Source organism: Cricetulus griseus, chromosome 8 (assembly GCF_003668045.3).
Source record: "Cricetulus griseus strain 17A/GY chromosome 8, alternate assembly CriGri-PICRH-1.0, whole genome shotgun sequence".
NCBI classification, from domain to species: domain Eukaryota; kingdom Metazoa; phylum Chordata; class Mammalia; order Rodentia; family Cricetidae; genus Cricetulus; species Cricetulus griseus.
The window spans coordinates 63,243,604-63,263,044 of record NC_048601.1 but is presented as its reverse complement, the minus strand read 5'-3'; the positions used below and the strand labels follow the sequence as shown (position 1 = coordinate 63,263,044).

At 41.6% G+C, this 19,441-nt stretch overlaps 1 protein-coding gene across 2 annotated transcripts in view; it reads right to left on the bottom strand.

The window, feature by feature from the left end:
• LOC100770826 (charged multivesicular body protein 3) overlaps positions 1-18,655 on the bottom strand; it is a 43,333-nt gene extending 24,678 nt beyond the window's left edge. The window contains exons 1-2 of one of the 2 annotated variants that reach the window (XM_027429530.2): positions 18,486-18,655; positions 1,664-1,724 (exon numbers count right to left, since the gene is read on the bottom strand). In XM_027429530.2, coding sequence (XP_027285331.1) covers positions 1,664-1,724; positions 18,486-18,530 — 106 coding nt within the window. In that variant the 5' untranslated portion in view covers positions 18,531-18,655. Of the gene's footprint in view, positions 1-1,663; positions 1,725-15,027; positions 15,051-18,485 lie in introns of those variants that run through there. The other variant, XM_035448789.1, reaches the window with a different exon arrangement.
• Positions 18,656-19,441: the final 786 nt, after the last annotated feature.

Genomic DNA, 19,441 nt, shown 5'->3' with positions numbered 1-19,441 from the left:
TGTAAAACTAGACATTTTCCTGGTTTTAATCTTTTCTATTCATGAAAGTGTTTTTAAAAATCCGTCAAGAAGAAAGAGGATAGTAGAGCCCCTATAAAAGGAGAGTCAGGGGAATATTCAGGTTTAAGGAAGGATACAGCAGGACCAGAGAGGAGTACAGGGCATTAGCCAAAACTAAGGCTGAAAAAAAACTCTTAGGGAAACTACTTTGCAAGCTAATCAGGCAGGGCATGGCACTAGCCTTTAATCCCAGCACTTGGGAGGCAGAGGGAGGCAAATACGTTAGATTGAAGCCAGCCTGGTATACAGAGGGAGTTCCAGGACAGCCAGGACTATATAGAGAAACCTTGTCTTAATATGCAACAACAAAAATATTTAAGGCATTTAGATAATGGGCATGGATGAGCAATACTTCTCACAGAAAAAATGGATTAGTCAATAAAAATCTCAGTGCCAGGCTTGCTTGTGGTAACAGGAAGATCCCAGAGGCACTAAAAACAACACAGGCTATCTTTTTGGCTGTCTGCCAGAACTAGGATGGTAAGACCTTATGTCTGAGGCATGACATTCTGGCTAGAAGACATAGCTGGAATTGACCTGAAAACTTCCTCCCTATAGGTTGGCTTCAAGTGATGGAAAGTGCTACACAGGCCACTGTGGAGTGGGAAGGAAGCCATCAATATTATTATCCAGCAGCAATCCTGCATACTACAATACTAACCTATTGGGCTAGACATTGTCAATAGTTTAACAGTGGGGTAACCAATAGCTTTTGGGTTGGATCTGACATCTGATCCATTGGAGGAAATTCATATCTGGTACTTTAAATCTGGTTCCCATGACTTAGGATGCCTAAGCCCTACAGTGAAACTTCCTACTGACGGGCTGCTACTTGATCATGTTGATAGATAGGTGCTCCCTCTACCTTGGCCTCATAGCTTGGAACTCAAAACTAGTCAAAGTGCTGAGAATAAATGACTATGGAGTGTTCAGGCCTCAATGGGACAGCTATTTCAACATCCTATCCAAAGCTCAGGGAACATCTCAGAAAGGGGGTGGAAACAATGTGGAGGAGTACCATGAAATGTCTTCTGGACATGGCACGGCTATCACACACATAAACTCACTACAGCTATGGATGCCTGCACAGACCTGTACAAAGTCAAGCCAACAAAGCCAGTCAGCATTCCAACAGATGGTACTAATTGGACTTAATGGATTACAACGGGTGTGTGGCATAGATATGAATATGAAGTGGGAGAAGATGATAGGGACTGCCTGAGGTGACTGAGGGGGTCAGGGGTGAGTATAATCAATATATGCATTGCTCATATGTATGAAATTGTCCAAATATATAAAACTTAAAAAAAAACTATAGTTTAAGCATTACCATTTCTTAGACACTTACCTTAATTTCAAACAGTACTAAAAAAAGTAACTTTCACTCAGAAATGTATTGTTCCCAATTTAAAGTTATGTTGAAACTTGCAGAGAGTAGAGATGATGAAATTGCATTGTTTTCTTATGCACAATTTAATTAAAATTCATAAAAGACTTTTGTTTACAAGCACCAACAGTTTTCTCTTAGATAAGTTTACATGTATGGGCTAAAATGAAATATAGCATTAGAATATAGAAAAGGAAACATAGAAATAGCAATTACCTCTTATTTGCCTGTCAACAACTCTCATTTCCTTTCTGATCTTCAATGACCACTCATTGACCTGGGGAAAATTTTAGATAGGGAATTATCAGAAAAGCAAACACTTCTAGCAAATTTTGCACATTTTAAAGAATTCTACATTAAGTTTAGACATAATTTTTTGATTTTTAATTTTGAAGAAAGACCTTTAGCCTCCCCCTCCCCCTTTTTTTCTTTTTAACCAGCTGTTTTATTTGCATTAAGAAGGCACTCCAAACTGTTTAAAGGCTGGCAGGGAGGGAAAGCACTGTACAGAAGACTCTGTGGTACACAGGTGCATGGGCAAAGATAGTCTTAGGACATCTGAAGATTTTCATGGTTCACACATAATTATTTTAAAAACTACTCTGCCTGTATACTGGGAACTCATCTTTTTATATGCTATTTTTCTTCCTATCAGGTTAAAACCTCTGAGGCACTAAATGTGGCCAACTGGAGACAGTAGTGTAGGTAACTAATAACTAGCACATTCTCATGCAAGTGAACTGTTTACCAATTCTTCAATTTTTTCAAAAACTACTGAAAGAAAATCTGAGGTGCCAAGCTTATGGATCATTAAAAGTAAAATTTATATTAAATGACTGTATGTTTTTGGCACATGACTCAGGAGAACTGAGTGACTCTGATCCTTCAGTGTCCTTCCATTACCAGCTACCTACTAAAAAGTTTTACAGTACTTAAGTCTATTTTAAAAACTCTATAGAAGAACAGAGCACTGAACCCTGTTACATTCACCCACAGATACATGAATTAAACTGCACTTAAAATTTCCTATCATTAGAAGATATATTTCTATTAAATTTCAAGCTTAACATTTAATAGCTACTTACCAAAATCGGCAAAATATTTACAATGATGCCACTGAAAGAAATATTTCAACACTAAGGAGCCTGGCATGAACAAGAGTGCTTATACCCCAATGCTGGGGGACAATATAGGTGGATCCCTGGAGTTCACTGGCCAAGTCACCCTAGCCACAATGGTGGGCTTCAGGTTTAATGAGCTTTTAGGTTTAGTCTCCAGACAGAAAGTGACAAAACAGGACACTTGAAATCCTCTTCTGCCATATGCACAGGCATAGCATACATACAGACACACACACACACACACACCAAACTATAAGACAAGGCAATTTTTAAATTATTAATCATGTTAGGTTTATGTACATTTTAAGTGATATTCATATAATATGCAATTAATCATATTCAAGTATATAACTGATGGGTAAAATTTAGCACAACTTGCCATCGATCCTTAAAACGTTTTCATCACCTTGAAACTGTAGGGAGCCGTTCCTGCATTCTCCATTACAATGATGGTGCCTGCAGGCACCAAATGTAAATTATTTCGCAGGCGCTGGGTAATTTCCATTCCTTTGATCTCTGCCTATCCTGTGGCTCATTTGGCCTGAGGAGCTGAAGCCATTCAAAGGGTAACACGTCCCAGGCGGCCGAGGCCAGCCTTTATTAAGGAACGGGATTCTTGGGCCGGGGTCTCCGCTCTGGTAAGCTTATGCTCTCCCACTCTCAAGATGCATTAAAGCTTTCCTGCAGAAGGATCCGAGTGTCCTGCGTGATTCTTGCCGGCGAGAACATATAGCGCGCGGGACATCTGGTGCCGAAACCCGGGAAATTTGTTAACATCTCCGGCACTGCGGAGACCCCTTGGCTACAAGGCAGATTCAGAACTGCAGGGTGGTAAATTCGGAGAGGTATGTCTTTTCTGGACTTTGGCTTGGGAATGTTGCTATTTTGGGAGGTTAATGTAGAGGCTTCTGTGCTTTTACTAGGAGCTATTTTGACCTTTCTCACTGTTGTAACAATCTTAAAGAAGTCCAAAATTACATGTCAGAAACCGAATGTAGTGAGAGATGGGGCACGCCCAACAATAAAATATAAGGAAAAAGGACCTCCCGGGATGTCTAGTGACAAGGGAGTGAATAATTTGTTAAGAGAAACAACAACGAATAAGGAAAAAGGACCTCCCGGGATGTCTAATGACAAGGGAGTGAATAATTTGTTAGATGATTCTGTAAATAAGTTTAAAGCTTTAAATCTTGATAGCTCTGATGACTCTAAAAGCTCAAGAGATAAAGTTTTAGAGGAAACAGCTCAGCTAGGTAAAAAAGAAACAAAAAAGGAGAGAGAGAAAATAGGGGATAACCGGTCACAACCCGGTAAATTTAAGAGACCTGTTAATCCAGCGGGTGTACTTCCATCAACACCCCCATTATTTGGTACCGACTCCTTCTTACCATTAGAGGAGCGGAGGAAATTACAGATGGCTTTCCCAGTCTTTGATAGGGGAAAAGGCCATGCATATTATTCAACACTTCTTGGAGGCCTGGAATGCCTGTGGCTTTAAAGCCTCATAAACATTGATGCTCAGGGCCATACTGGGGCCAAGCATCTCACCTCAGAACCTGAAAGGCCAAAGAAAATGGTAAAATGGAAAGATATCTTAACTGATCTTTGGAGAGGCCTGGATCCTATTCTCATAAGATCCAGGGGAGCTATTGTGTTTTTCCACAGGATGAAGAGAATCCCCTGAGGATCCCAAAAAGACTCACCGGAAGAGCCCCTTCGGACCTTCAAAAGTCGGAACTCCACCCTCTCCCCGGGAGTTGAGAGCCGCTATTGTTATCCAGATTAACTCCTGTCCTTGACGGAGAGAAAGGGGTGGGGGTGGGATTGTTTGGTGCAGCCGTTTGCTGCGGATTGGTGTTACTTCTCTGGCTGGTCTGTAAGCTCAAGGCTCAAACTAAGAGAGGCAAAATGGTTATCGCCCAAGCACTTCCACTGATATTTGGCTAACTATGCTTAAGCAATAGGCCGCCGGCCAGACAGCTCTTGCACACCCGGAGCCTAGGCTCATTGCACAGGGTAGAGTGTCTGGTTTGAGCAGCCCATGAGGGATGTCGAACAGAGCTTCACACAGAGAAGTTGCCCAGTATGCAGGCTTCTCTGGGAGGCATGTTGTCCTGCATAAGGGTTGCCTGCCCCAGCCTCCCTTTCCCAGAAAAACGGCAGAGGACAGGTCGAGAGCGCTTCGGGTCAAGCTAACAGCCTAGTCGCGACTCTCGTACACAGTCTTATTGTTTGATTTGGGAAGGTACAACCTCTGCCTCTATCCCTCAACATATGGGTGACCTATTTGCTTGTAAAAATATAAAGCCTTATCATTAATTAATAAAAAAAGGGGGATATGTAGGGAGCCGTTCCTGCATTCTCCATTACAATGATGGTGCCTGCAGGCACCAAATGTAAATTATTTCGCAGGCGCTGGGTAATTTCCATTCCTTTGATCTCTGCCTATCCCGTGGCTCATTTGGCCTGAGGAGCTGAAGCCATTCAAAGGGTAACACGTCCCAGGCGGCCGAGGCCAGCCTTTATTAAGGAACGGGATTCTTGGGCCGGGGTCTCCGCTCTGGTAAGCTTATGCTCTCCCACTCTCAAGATGCATTAAAGCTTTCCTGCAGAAGGATCCGAGTGTCCTGCGTGATTCTTGCCGGCGAGAACATAGCGCGAGGGACATCGAGAATGCAGGAACGGCTCCCTACATGAAACACAGTATGACCCTTAAGTAACCCCTTATCTCCCCATTAGCAATTCCTTGGCAACCAATAATTTGCTTTCTGTCTTTATAGAACTGGTTATTCTGAATATTTCAGATAAAAATATTCATACAATGTATGACCTCTGGTTCCAGATCTTTCCTTTCATAGCTTGTTTTCAAGGTTTACCCATGTTGTGGCACACATGAATATGTCAATCTTTTTAAGTCTCACTTTCATTCCATTATATGTACACACCACAACTTTGTTTCTCTCTTCATCTACTGATGGCCATCTGGGTTTTCTGTCACCTTTGGCTATGCTTATTTACAAATAGAAAAATGCCAATTAAACTGGACTGAGGCAGCCCAGATGACACTTAGCATTTTACACATATCCAGATGATTCTAATATTTTTTAGGGTTAAGAAATACAGTCCAGACTCTTCCTTCCCCCTCCAGCTCTCCTGAGCCCTACTCCTCTCCAAGGCACCCATCACCCCAGGATCTCTCTGGGCCTTTAGGCTGCAAAGAGTGGTCCCGCCTGCATAGAGTGGACCCGCCCAGGCAGGAAGGACCTCCAAGAGTCTAGAAATATCTCACTCTCCCTTCCACCTCTGCCGCCCCAAACTCTGCTGAGTGAGGAGACTACCAGGAGAGGCAAGACCATCCATATCTGCAGACAATGAAGTCTTGGCCCACACACACCACCGGGTGACAAGAGGAGATAGAGAGACCCCACCTGCACCCACTGGAAGAGATGGGAAGAAGGCAGAATAAGAACACACTCAACAGAAAAACCAATATGACACCACCAGAATCTAGGGACTCCACACCAGCAAGATCTAAAAGCACAACACAGAGGAAGAAGAGACAGACCTAAAAATCTACTTCATAAAGATGTTCAAGACCCTTAAAGAGGAAACAAGAAAATCTCTTAAAGAAATAGAAGAAAAAAAAAACAAACAAAAAATTCAAGAAATAAGTAATTCTCTTAAAGAATCTAAAGAAAAAAACAACCAAACAAGTGAAGGAAGCACTGGAAACAGTTCAAGGCATGAAAGCTGAAATAGAAACAATAAAGAAAACACAGAATGAGGGGATTCGGGAAATGCAAAGGCTGGATAAATGATCAGGATGTAAGGATGTGAGTATAACCAATAGAATACAAGAGATGGAAGAAAGAATCTCAGTTGTTAAAGACTCGCTAGAGGCTATACAGTCATCGACCAAGGAAAATCTCAAGTCCAACAAATCTCTAACACAAAATATCCAGGAAATATGGGACACCGTGAAAAGGCCGAATCTAAGAATAATAGGTATAGAAGAAGGTGAAGAAATACAGGTCAAAGGTACAGAAAACATATTCAACAGAATCATAGAAGAAAACTTCCCCAACCTACAGAAGGATATGCCTATGAAAGTTCAAGAAGCTTATAGAACACCAAATAGACTGGACCACAAAAAGAACTCCCCTCACCACATAATAATCAAAACACCAAACGTACAGAATAAAGAGAAAATATTAAGAGCAGCAAAGGAAAAAGGTCAAGTAACATATAAAGGCAGACCTATCAGAATCACACCTGACTTCTCAATGGAAACTTTGAAAGCCAGAAGGTCATGAGCAGATGTCCTACAAACATTAAGGGAACATGGATGCCAACCCAGACTACTGTACCCAGCACAGCTTTCAATCACTACAGATGGAGAAAACAAGATATTCCATGACAAAACCAGATTTAAACAATACACATCCACAAATCCAGCACTACAGAAAGTCCTTGAGGGAAAACTCCAACCCAATGAAGATAACTACACTCACAAAAACATAGGTAATAGATAATCCAACTTTACCAAACAGGAAAAGAAACAGGAGGGCGAAATCCATACACAATGACACCAACAACAACAAATCCAAAACAAACAAGAACCAACAATCAATGGACATTAATATTCCTCAATGCCAATGGTCTTAACCTGTCTATAAAAAGATACAGGGTAACAGGATGGATACAAAGACAGAATCGAACCTTCTGCTGTATACAAGAAACACACCTCAACTTCGTTACCTCAGAGTAAAGGGTTGGGAAAAGATTTTCCAACCAAATGGACCCAAGAAACAAGCTGGTGTAGCAATCCTAGTATCTAACAAATTAGACTTTAAACTAAAATCAGTCAAAAGAGATGAAGAAGGGCATTTCATACTCATCACAGGAAAAGTCCATCAAGATGAAGTCTCAGTCCTAAACATCTATGCCCCAAATATGAAGGCACCCACATTTGTAAAAGAAACATTACTAAAGCTCAAACCACACATAAAACCTCACACACTTATAGTAGGAGACTTCAAGACCCCTCTTTCACCACTCTTCAGGAGGACCAGACAGAAACATAACAAAGAAACAAAGGATGTAACAGAAGTTATGACCCAATTGGGATTAACAGACATCTATAGAACATTCCACCCAAAAACAAAAGAATATACCTTCTCAGCGCCACATGGAACCTTCTCTAAAATTGACCACATACTTGGCAACATAGCAAACCTCCACAGATACAAAAAAATTGAAATAACCCCCTGTATCTTATCAGACCACCACGCTTTAAGATTAGAATTAAACAGCAATACAAATTGCAGAAAACCCACAAACTCATGGAAATTGAATAACACCTAGTTGCACCATTCCTGGGTCAAGGAAGAAATAAACAGTGAAAATTAAAGTCTTCCTAGAATTTAATGAGAATGGAAACACAACATACCTAAACTTATGGGACACTCTGAAAGCAGTGCTAAGAGGAAAATTCATAGCACTAAGTGCCCGCATGAAGAAACTTGAGAATAGTCACACTAGAGAATTGACAGAACAACTGAAAGCTTTAGAACAAAAAGAAGTAAACTCACAACAGAGGAGTAGACACCAGGAAATAATCAAACTGAGGGCTGAAATAAATGAAATAGAAACTAGGAAAACATTACAAAGAATCAATGAAACAAAGAGTTGGTTCTTTGAGAAGATCAACAAGATAGACAAACCTCTATCTGAACTAACCAAAAGGCAGAGAGCAAGCAAGCTAATTAACAAAATCAGAAACGAAAAGGGGGACATAACAACGGATGCAGAGGAAATCCAGAGAATCATCAGGTCATACTTTGAAAACCTGTACTCCACAAAATTCGAAAATCTAAAGGAAATGGACAATTTTCTGNTACTCCTCAAATTGTTCCACACAATAGAAGCAGAAGGGACATTGCCAAACTCTTTTTACGAGGCTACAATCACTTTGATACCCAAGCCACACAAAGATACAACTAAAAAAGAGAACTACAGACCAATATTCCTCATGAACATCTATGCGAAAATACTCAATAAAATATTGGTGAATCGAATCCAAGAACACATCAGAAAAATCATCCACCGTGATCAAGTAGGCTTCATCCCAGGGATGCAAGGTTGGTTCAACATACGGAAATCCATCAATTAATCCACCATATAAACAAACTGAAAAAGAAAAACTACATGATCATCTCACTAGATGCTGAAAAGGCCTTTGACAAAATCCAATATCCCTTCATGATAAAGATCTTGGAGAGAACAGGCATAGCAGGAACATATCTAAACATGATAAAAGCAATATACACCAAACCAACAGCCAACATCAAACTAAATGGAGAGAAACTCAAAGCGATTCCTCTAAAATCAGGAACAAGACAAGGCTGTCCACTCTCTCCATATCTCTTCAACATTATGCTTGAAGTCCTAGATAGAGTAATAAGACAAGAAAAGGAGATCAAAGGAACACAAATTGGAAAGGAAGAATTCCAATTTTCACTATTTGCAGATGATATGATCGTCTACATAAGTGACTGGAAAAACTCTACCAGGGAACTCTACAGCTAATAAACACCTTCAGCAAGGTAGCAGGATACAGAATTAACCCAAAAAAATCAGTAGCCCTACTATATACAGATGATAAATCCAATGAGAAAGAAATCAGAGAAACATCACCTTTCACAATATCCATAAGCAACATAAAATATCTTGGGATAACACTTCCCAAAAAAGTGAAAGACCTGTACAGTAAGAACTTTGAGACTTTAAAGAAAGAAATTAAAGAAGATACCAGAAAATGGAAAGATCTCCCATGCTCTTGGATAGGTAGAATCAACATAGTAAAAATGGCAATCTTGCCAAAAGTAATCTACAGATTCAACGCAATCCCCATCAAAATCCCAACACAGTTCTTCACAGACCTTGAAAGAACAATACTCAACTTTATATGGAAAAACAAAAAACCCAGGATAGCCAAAACAACTCTGCACAATAAAGGATCTTCTGGAGGCATCACCATCCCTGACTTAAGTTCTATTATAGAGCCATAGTTCTGAAAACAGCTTGGTATTGGCACAAAAATAGACAGATAGACCAATGGAATCAAATTGAAAACCCTGATATTAACCCACACACCTATGAACACCTTATTTTTGACAAAGATGCTAAATCTATACAATGGAAGAAAGAAAGCATCTTCAACAAATGGTGCTGGCACAACTGGATTCGGACATGCAGAAGATTGCAGATAGATCCATATCTGTCACCATGCACAAAACTTAAGTGCAAATGGATCAAAGATCTCAACATAAATCCAGCCACACTGAATCTTCTAGAAGAGAAAGTGGGAGATACCCTTGATCTAATTGGCACAGGAGACCGCTTCCTGAACATTACACCAGTAGCACAGACATTGAGATCTGCAATGAATAAATGGGACCTCCTGAAACTGAAAAGCTTCTGTAAGGCAAAGGACACAGTTAGTAAGAAAAAATGATAGTCCACAGAATGGGAAAAGATCTTCACCAACCCCACATCTGACAGAAGGCTGATTTCCAAAATATACAAGGAAATCAAGAAGCTAGCCACCAAAACACCAAACAGTGAAACTAAAAAGTGGAGTGCAGAACTATATAATAGAGAATTCTCAACAGAGGAATCTGAAATGGCTAAAGACACTTAAGAAAGTGCTCAAAATCCTTGGCCATCAGAAAAATGCAACTCAAAACAACTCTGAGATACCATATTACACCGGGCCAGAATGGCTAAAATCAAAAACACCAATGACAATCTATGCTGGAGAGGATGTGAAGAAAAAGTAACACTCCTCCATTGCTGGTGGGAGTGCAAACTTGTAAGATAACTTTGGAAATCAGTATGGCGGTTGCTCAGAAAATGGGAATCAGTCTACCTCACGATCCAGCAATTCCTTTCTTGGGCATATACCCAAATAATGCACATTCATACAACAAGGACATATATTCAGCCATGTCCATAGCAGCATTGTTTGTAATAGCCAGAACCTAGAAGCAACCTAGATGTCCCTCAACTAAAGAACTGATAGAGAAAATGTGGTACATTTATACAATGGAGTACTACTCAGCAGAAAAAAGCAACGGAATCTTGAAAATCACAGGCAAATGGATGGAACTAGAAGAAACCATCCTGAGTGAGGTAACCCAGTCACAAAAACACAAACATGGCATATACTCACTCATATATGAATTTTAGACGTAGAGCAAAGAATCACCAGCCTACAATCCTCTTCACCAAAGAAACTAGGAAACAAGACGGACTCTAAGAGAAAAATGCATGAACCCCAGAGAATGGGAAGGGGCAGGATCTCATGAGCTAATTGGGAGCATGAGGGTAGGGGACAGGGAACTGCCAGAATGAGAGGAGGAGAAGAGGAGGGGAGAGGAGGAAATGGAGGACCAGAAATGTTGAGTTGGGGGAAGAATAGAGGAGAACAGGATGAGAGATACCATATCAGAGAGAGCCATTATAGGTCGGAGGAGAGATCTGCCACTAGGGAGATTTCCAGAGATCTACATGGATGACACAAGCTGACAATCTAGGCAATGGTGGAGAGTATAACCTAAATTCCCTTCCCCTATAATGAGACTGATGACTATTTTTTATGCCATCCTAGAGCCCTCATCTAGTGGCTGATGGAAGCAGAGGCAGACATCCACAGATATACACTGAATTGAACTCTGGAACGTAGTTGCAGAGAGGGAAGAATGAAGATCAAAGGGGTCGGTACCAGCATGGTGAAACCCACAGAATTAGCTGGCCTGTACAAGGGGGAGCACATGGACCCCAGACTGCTGTCTGGGAGGCCAGTACAGGACTGAATCAGAACATGGATGTCAATGTGGAGGCCTCTGCACTCTAGGGGGGCCCTGGTAGTAGATTAGTATTCTTCCCTGGTGTAATAGGGACTTTGAGAGCCCATCCCATGTGAAGGGATGCACTCTTGGCGTGGACACATGGGGGAGGGCCTAGGCTGGGCCCAGGATAATGTGGTGGACTTTGGGGGAGCCCCTGTCGAGGGCCCTACCCTGCCTGGGGAGTGGAGGGTAGATGGGGTGAGAGGTAGGTGGGGGGAGGGGGAAGGGGAAGGGAGGGAGAAGGGATTGACATGTGAAGCAAGCTTGTTCCTAATTTGAACTAAAAATAATTAAGTACAAAAAAATAAAAAATAAAATTAAAAAGAAAGGAAGAAAGAAAGAAAGGAAGGAAGGAAGGAAGAAAGGAAGGAAGAAAGGAAGAAAGGAAGAAAGGAAGAAAGAAAAACAGTCCAGGGGCTGGAGACATGGCTCCCGTGTTCAATTCCCAGCACCCACATGGCAGTTCACAACTGTCTGTAACTCCAAGATCTGACACCCTCACCCAGACATACATGCAGGCAAAATATCGATGCAAATAGAATAAAAACAAATTATGTTTAAAAAAAAAAAGAAGAAGAAAGAAATACAGTCCAAGACCAGGAGCTCAATAAAATGTGTCAAACATGACTCATGACTGTAAAGATACAGTAGAAAGAATTCAAAACAAATAAAAAGAAATTCAACAAATATTTACATAGTTTCAACAGTATTTTACTAACAAATCAAAGTTATTTAAATGAGTGAAAGAGAACATAAGGAATGCAGCAATACACTTTAAAAATCAATTAGTAAGTTAAACTGTGCTGTGAAAACCATAAGGAACCTACACTAAGTTTCAGACCATCAATATAAGTGCTTTATTCAAACTCATTCACTGAGTCTATTATATGCCAGACACACAAAGTAGGTGAAAGAAACTGAAACCAATAAGAAAACATCACCTACAACCAGTGTTGAGACAAATGGCACACAAAAACCAATTGTCCAAATTCCTGTTCCATCAATCCCTGAAGTTAATTCCTGGTGGATTGAAAACACAAATATGAGGGCTGGAGAGATGGATGGCTCAGTGGTTAAGAGCAATGGCTGCTCTTCCTGAGGACCTGAGTTCAATTCCCAGCAACACATGGCTGTGAGATCACAACCATCTACAATAGAATCCGATGCCCTGTTCTGACCTGCAGACATTCATGCAGACAGAGCCCTCATATACATATACATAAAACAAAATATTAAAAAAATAATTAAAAAATAAAACACAAATATGAAATGAAAAATTGTTATTATGTTACCAGACATAATTAGAAGGCTGGAGATGCAGCTCAGTGGTAGAAGGCTTGCCTATTACACACCATGAAGCCCTCTCTTCAAGCCTCAGCTCTACAGAAGGAGGAAAACACATTCATGATGTCAAGCTAGAGAAAGATTCCTTAAGATCCAAGAAATGGGGCTGGAGAGTTGGTCTAATAGAAAGGACCCTGGGATTCCCAGCTCTAGGAGACCCAATGCGTCAGGCATCTGACTCACATGTACACACCTACAATCACACAGACCCCTAACTTAAAAATAAATCTTTAAAATTAAGTTTTAAAAAAGACACAAGCAATAATCAGAAGGGATAAGGGCTGACATTTTTATTTTGCTAAGACTGTAAATTAAAGAAAAGTACCACAAATGGAAATATATTTATAACTATACAAAAACAAACAAAAACCATTTAACTTTTGAAAAAAAATAGATATATTTTTGTGTATGGATGTTTTGCCTACATGTTTGTATACTACAGGTATGCCTGGTTACCAAGGAGTTCAGAAGAGGCCATCAGGTCCCCTGGACCCAGAATTAGGGATGATTGAAAGCTACCACATGAGGAATATGAACTGAACAAAAATATATGTATATGTGTTTGTATAAACATGTATGCAGTTTCAATATGACTTTGTTTTATTTTCTTCTTTTTATTAAAAATAAGATTTCCCCCCAATACAATATATCCTAATTACAATTTCCTCTCCATCTACTCTTCCTAGTCCTCTCCACCTCCTCTCCCATCTGGATCCACTCCCTTTCTGTCTCTCATTAGAAAAGAATGGGCTTCTAAGAGATAACAACAGAATATAACAAAATAAAATATAGTAAGATAAAACAAAAGCCTTCACATCAAAGTTGATGGACAAGACAAACCAACAGAAGGAAAAAGAGAGCCCTAAGAGAAGGCACAAGAATCAGAGATCCACTTGCTCACACACTCAGGAGTCCCCATAAAACTACTAAAATTAAAGTGTGTGTGTGTGTGTGTGTGTGTGTGTGTGTGTGTGTGTGTGTGTGTGTGTGTATGCACACATGCCAAGGACCTGATGCAGGCCCATGCAGGGCTTGTGCTTGCTGCTTCACTCTCTGTGAGTTCACATGAGCTTTGCTCAGTTGATTTAGAGGACCCTGATATCCTGGTGCCCTCCATTCCCTCTGCCTCCCACATTCCTTCTAAAACCTCTTCCACAGGTTTCCCTAAGCTTTGAAGGGAGGATTTGATGGAAACATCCCTGTAGCAAGCTTCTCATCAGACTTTCTTGGACCACCAGCCTGCAAATAACTACATGGAGACTATTTATTAATTATAAAACCTTGGCCATTAGCTTAGGCTGGCCAAGTAGCTCTTATAACTCAAATTAACCTATTTCTATTAATCTACATTCTGCCACGTGGCTCAGTTACCTCTGCTCTGTACCATTCGTCCGACTTCATCAGAGTCTCACTGGCTTCACCATACACCTAGATTTCTCCTCCTAGTTTCTCTCTCTCTCTCTCTCTCTCTCTCTCTCTCTCCTCTCTCTCTCTCTCTCTCCTCTCTCCCCCTCCCTCCCTCCCTTCCTCCCTCCCTCCCTCTCTCTGTCAGTCTCTGCCCAGAAAACCCACCTATACCTCTTGCCTAGCTATTGACTGTTCAGCTTTTTATTACACTAATCACAGCAATACTTTTTTTTCCTTTGGTTTTTCAAGACAGGGTTTCTCTGTATTGTTTTGGAGCCTGTCCTGGAACTCCTCTCTGTAGAACAGGCTGGCCTTGAACTCACAGAGATCCGCCTGCCTCTGCCTCCCGAGTACTGGGATTAAAGGTGTGCGCCACCAACACCTGGCCCTCAGCAATACATCTTCACACAGTGTACAAATATCCCAGAACACATCCCATTTAGAACTCTATGCTGAACAGCACTGCCATTATAAGAGAAATGGCAAATTTCAGGTTCCAGGATGGGAACATACAGATCACACCAAGACACGTATTATAATAGAAAGCAAGAAAGTATTCAAATACCATTACGATTATGTTAAAAGGAGACAGGAACTGTGTAGCACCACCTACCAAATTTGTATTTCAGCATCATACAAAATAATGGTGAAAAGTGACTGTGACATACGAAACATATTAAAATCTACTAGACTAAATGGCACTGGAGAGAAAAAGTATGTCGAATCTCTGGAAACCATTATGCCAAGCCCTTATTCTAAATATCAGTGATTAAAGAAAAAGCAATTGGGCACTTACTTCTCTTGCCTTTTTAGCACAGTGTATGTCCAGGTAACCAAATGAGCCTAACAAACAAGAGAAGGGAGCATCTTTATTGAAGACTGTCAGATAAAAACTAAGGAAGGAATGATAGAATCAGAAAGGAAACCATCAATCAGAAAACCATTCAAAGCCAGTTGATTCAGAAAAGAGGCACAAATTTCTGCAAAGGCATTTAAGAGGAGGAGTTAATGAGACTGCATAGGCAATCCACTTAACACCAAGGTAGCACCCCTCACATTACACCAATCAAATTGAGTTTATTAGAGCAAAGCAAAACAAAACCTAGTCACAAATCAGAGCAAGGTCTGAGAAATCCAACCAATAATATGATAAGATGGCATTTAGAGAAAATGGAAGAGAACCAGAAAGCAAGGCAAGTACTACAGCTTCGGTAACTAGTCACCTGGTTACCACTGTGCTAATTACTTGGCTGCAGCATTTCTTACAACCATGATTAAATTATACTGGTTTGGTAGACTCTAATGGATCCAATTCAAGTAAATGGCCTCCCACAAAAGGAAAACTGTGACAGATTATCTAGCTGACATGACCTGAAGCAGGTGACCAAAGTTAGTAACAGTCAAGCATAGTGGTACACACCTGTAATATCAGCATTTAGAAGGATCACCAGCCTGGGTTACATGGTGTCTTAGTTTGGTTTATATTGCTGTCATAAACATTATGACCAAAGCAACTTGGGGAGGAAAGGGTATATTTCAACTTACAGCTGTAAAAGTAAGGAACCTGGAGGCAGGAACTTTAAACAGAGGCCATGGAGGACCATCCAGGACTACCTGCCTAGGGGTGGTATAGCCCAGAGAGCTAGGCCCTCCCACATCCATCATTAATCAAGACAATACCACACAGACTTATCTACAGGCAATTCCCCAATTGCAATTTCCTCCACCCAGATATGTCTAGGTTTGTGTGAAGCTGATAAAAACCATCCAGCACACACAGCAAGACCCTGTCTACAAACAAACAAAATGAGACTCTTCATCATATGCCTTATGGTGTAATATGGTATAAATAATGAGTCTTTCTATCATGTATTAATAAAACTTGTGTTTACAACAAGGAATTCAAATCTTTTAATCTTCCCCACCTTGCAAGTATTTTATACATATGTTTCAATCCCCCATACACCAGGTAAAATCTTGTTTACACAAAGGCCACCTGCCGTATTCCAGGAATTAGATGGAGCAGTGACCCTTTCCCCTTCTTCATTTCATGTGAGACAATTCTTTCCAGTCTAGCCAACTGAGTAAGATTGTGAAGTCAGACCCCAGCCAGTGTGGAAAAGACACAGTCACCACCTGAGTTGGAATAAAACCAAAAGGAGCACTTCTTGTCTCTGTAGGTTCAATCTCCTGAGCACACCTTCTGGATCAAAAATGAGGTTTGCCTTTGCTAAAGTGGTGGTCTCTTTCATTTCCACCCAGAACTTATTTATTTATTTTGGTTTTTCGAGACAGGGTTTCTCTGTGTAGCTTTGGAGCCTATCCTGGCACTCACTCTGTGGAGACCAGGCTGGCCTCGAACTCCAGAACTTATTTTTTAACATGATCTAGTTCACAGATTCCTTGGGAGGCATTCTTGCTAAAATTGTTTAACTTGGATCTCGTCAAGTTTACATCCAACTTCCATTTCATGGAAAATGACACAGAAGAAAAGGCTAAGCACAAGACACAGACCATGCAGAATGAAGACCAGTCAATTCCAAGATCTGTTCTTTTACAATGTTATTTTTTTAATGAGGGAATTAAATTTAAAAAATAAATTCACTGGGCAGTGCTAGTGCATGCCTTTAATCCCAGAAGGCAGCGACAGGTGAATCTCTGTGAGTTAGAGGCCAGCCTGATCGAGTTCCAGGACAGCTTTCAAAGCTACAGAGAAACCCTGTCCCAAATAAATAAATACATAAATACATGGTAATATCTCAGAAACTCTACAACACCCAAACCTTTCCCTAAAATCTTTGTTTTCTGAATAACTGCCCAGTCTGGCCTCAAACTCTTGCCTTCAGGAATATTCCTTCCCCAGTCACCCAAGTAGCTGAACTTTGAGCATGCCCCCACTGTACCTCTTAAAACCTTTTATTGAGAGCACTCACCTGTGACATTTTTCTCAGCAGTATAAAATTGAATTTGTGGAGCTTAAGTTAGATAAGCACTCGTTTTCACTTTAGAACATTATGTAGATGCCTAGTTTGAGGTATTTGTATACTCTCCTCTTGAGTATACAAATTACTAAAGTGTGCTATACAAATTACTAGAGTGTATATTTATCTTTGTCACCCATAAATTGAGATAGAGTCTAAAGAAACAGTCACATGACTATTTCAATTTATGCCTGGTATGTACATTACTAATATAACACTTTCGTTATTTTAAATGATAAATGAAGAACTCGATGTCAATTTCTCTTCCAGTAGAGTAACCATCTAACAAATAGAACATGAAGAGTTGATGAGTGAGACGGGCTCGACAGCTATACTTCTGTAACAGAACAGGTAAAGTCACCTACTCAAGCATCTGAGGGACAAGTTTGAGTGCTGTAGAAACTATGCTTCTCAAACATCAGGGCACATACTAACCACTGGGGATAGTCAGAATTCAAAATCTGATTCAGTAGGTCTGTAATGGCACCCCCAAGTCTAATATGCTCGGGTGCTGCTATTGCTGTTGCTCTGTGTTTTGAGTAACAAGGCACCTTCACTATCACCAGTAGCCCAAACTTTACAACTTTTAATGGTCAATTACTGCAGTAGCACTATTTGGCAGTTAAGAATGCTCGAACAAGTTTCTCGAGGTGACAGAGCCAAGAAATTAGGGCTCAAACATAGGCTGATTCTTGGTTCCCAGAGTAACTCAATTTATAGGCAGATCTAAGAGTTCACAGCAGGTCCAGAACTATTTTCGATAACATTCTTATGGGTAGGGTCCTGGTAGAACTACTGCGCCTCTGAAGTAAACAGAAGTCGGGCTTCCTGCACATAGAGGTGAGCAAAGGCGGCGCTACGGTTGCCTGGACCTTCAGGGGTTCCTGCCCGGGTTCAACGCATAAAACCTTCCGGCCTGGGGCAGGTCCTCCGGGTGGTCCGCAGAACGGCGTGGGGGCGGGGCCTACGCGTGAGAAAGGTTCCGGGCAGCCCGTACCACCGCGCACAGGGGGAGTGGTTTCTCAGGGCCCGGTTGCGTCGCGCCTCAGCGCCGAAGGGGCGAGGCCGAGGCGCTCCGACACTGGTCCTTCCCACACTTGGCGGGTGCCGAGCGGCGAGTGCGCGCTCTTCCTCACAGCCCGCTCCCAAACTCTTCCCTCGGCCCCCTCGACCGAGTGGAAGGCCCCGGAAATAGGGGCCAGCCTGGGAGCGCGGCGGGCCCGTCCCCAGCTCCGTTGCCCAGCGCGCAGGCTCCCCGGTCGCTCGCCCTTACCAGCTCTTTGGGAGGCTTCTCCTGGGTTTTTCCAAACAGCCCCATGACGAGCTGGACTCCTCTTAGCCTTTCCGACTTCCCGTTCCCCGCGCCCAGGCAGGTCACGGGCAGCCGCCTGGGCGGGGCCGCAAAAACAGGGAATCTCGACGCCCAGAGAAGGGCGCGGCGGCAGCTGGGGAAGTACGCACGCGCGCTGCGCAGGCGCAGAATTGAATTGGGTGGGGTTTATAGTCCAGGTGACGCCATTGCGCAAGTTATGAAGGCGCTTAAATGAAGCATAGAAATAACTTAAGTATTGACTGCGTTCAAAACCTGTCAGTTATTCCAGAAACCTGTATCTCAACGCTGTCACGCTTATTTACCACCATTTCCCAGATATTTGTGTGTGACTTGCTCTAAGTCCGGGAGTCACCTCACAGGCTGCAAACCTACTCTCCTCTTGGCACCTAACTCAAAAACGACCGTCGTCTTATTTCCCCTTTTTAGGAAGTCTCAAAAGTTCTAACTTTTCATCGAGTCAGAACTTGAGCCCTCTCATTCCATCCCAAGTGTGGAAGCGTTTCTTCAGGCTGCCATCCATTTTAGATCTGTAGGGGTGATCTATGCTGAAGCCTTAGAAGAAGAGGAGATAGAGATAACAGATTACAACATTCGTTTCACTTCTAAGATTAACGTTAAACAGACCTGCAGGCATCCGAGCTGAAGCTAATTTCTGAAGAAGAGATAACAAAGGACTTCTATTCTGCACCTATCAAAGAAAGGGATTCATAGACAGGAGAACTTGGCCCCACTAGAAGAGCAGGAAGTGCTCTTAAATGCTGAGCCACTTCTCCAGCCTCACCATATATATATAATCTTTAAAACTATTTCATTCACTGAAACCTTAAAGATGATTTTTTTAAAGTAGAACTAAGTTAACTGTTCTCTAACAGAACAGAACAACCCAGAGCCTTAGT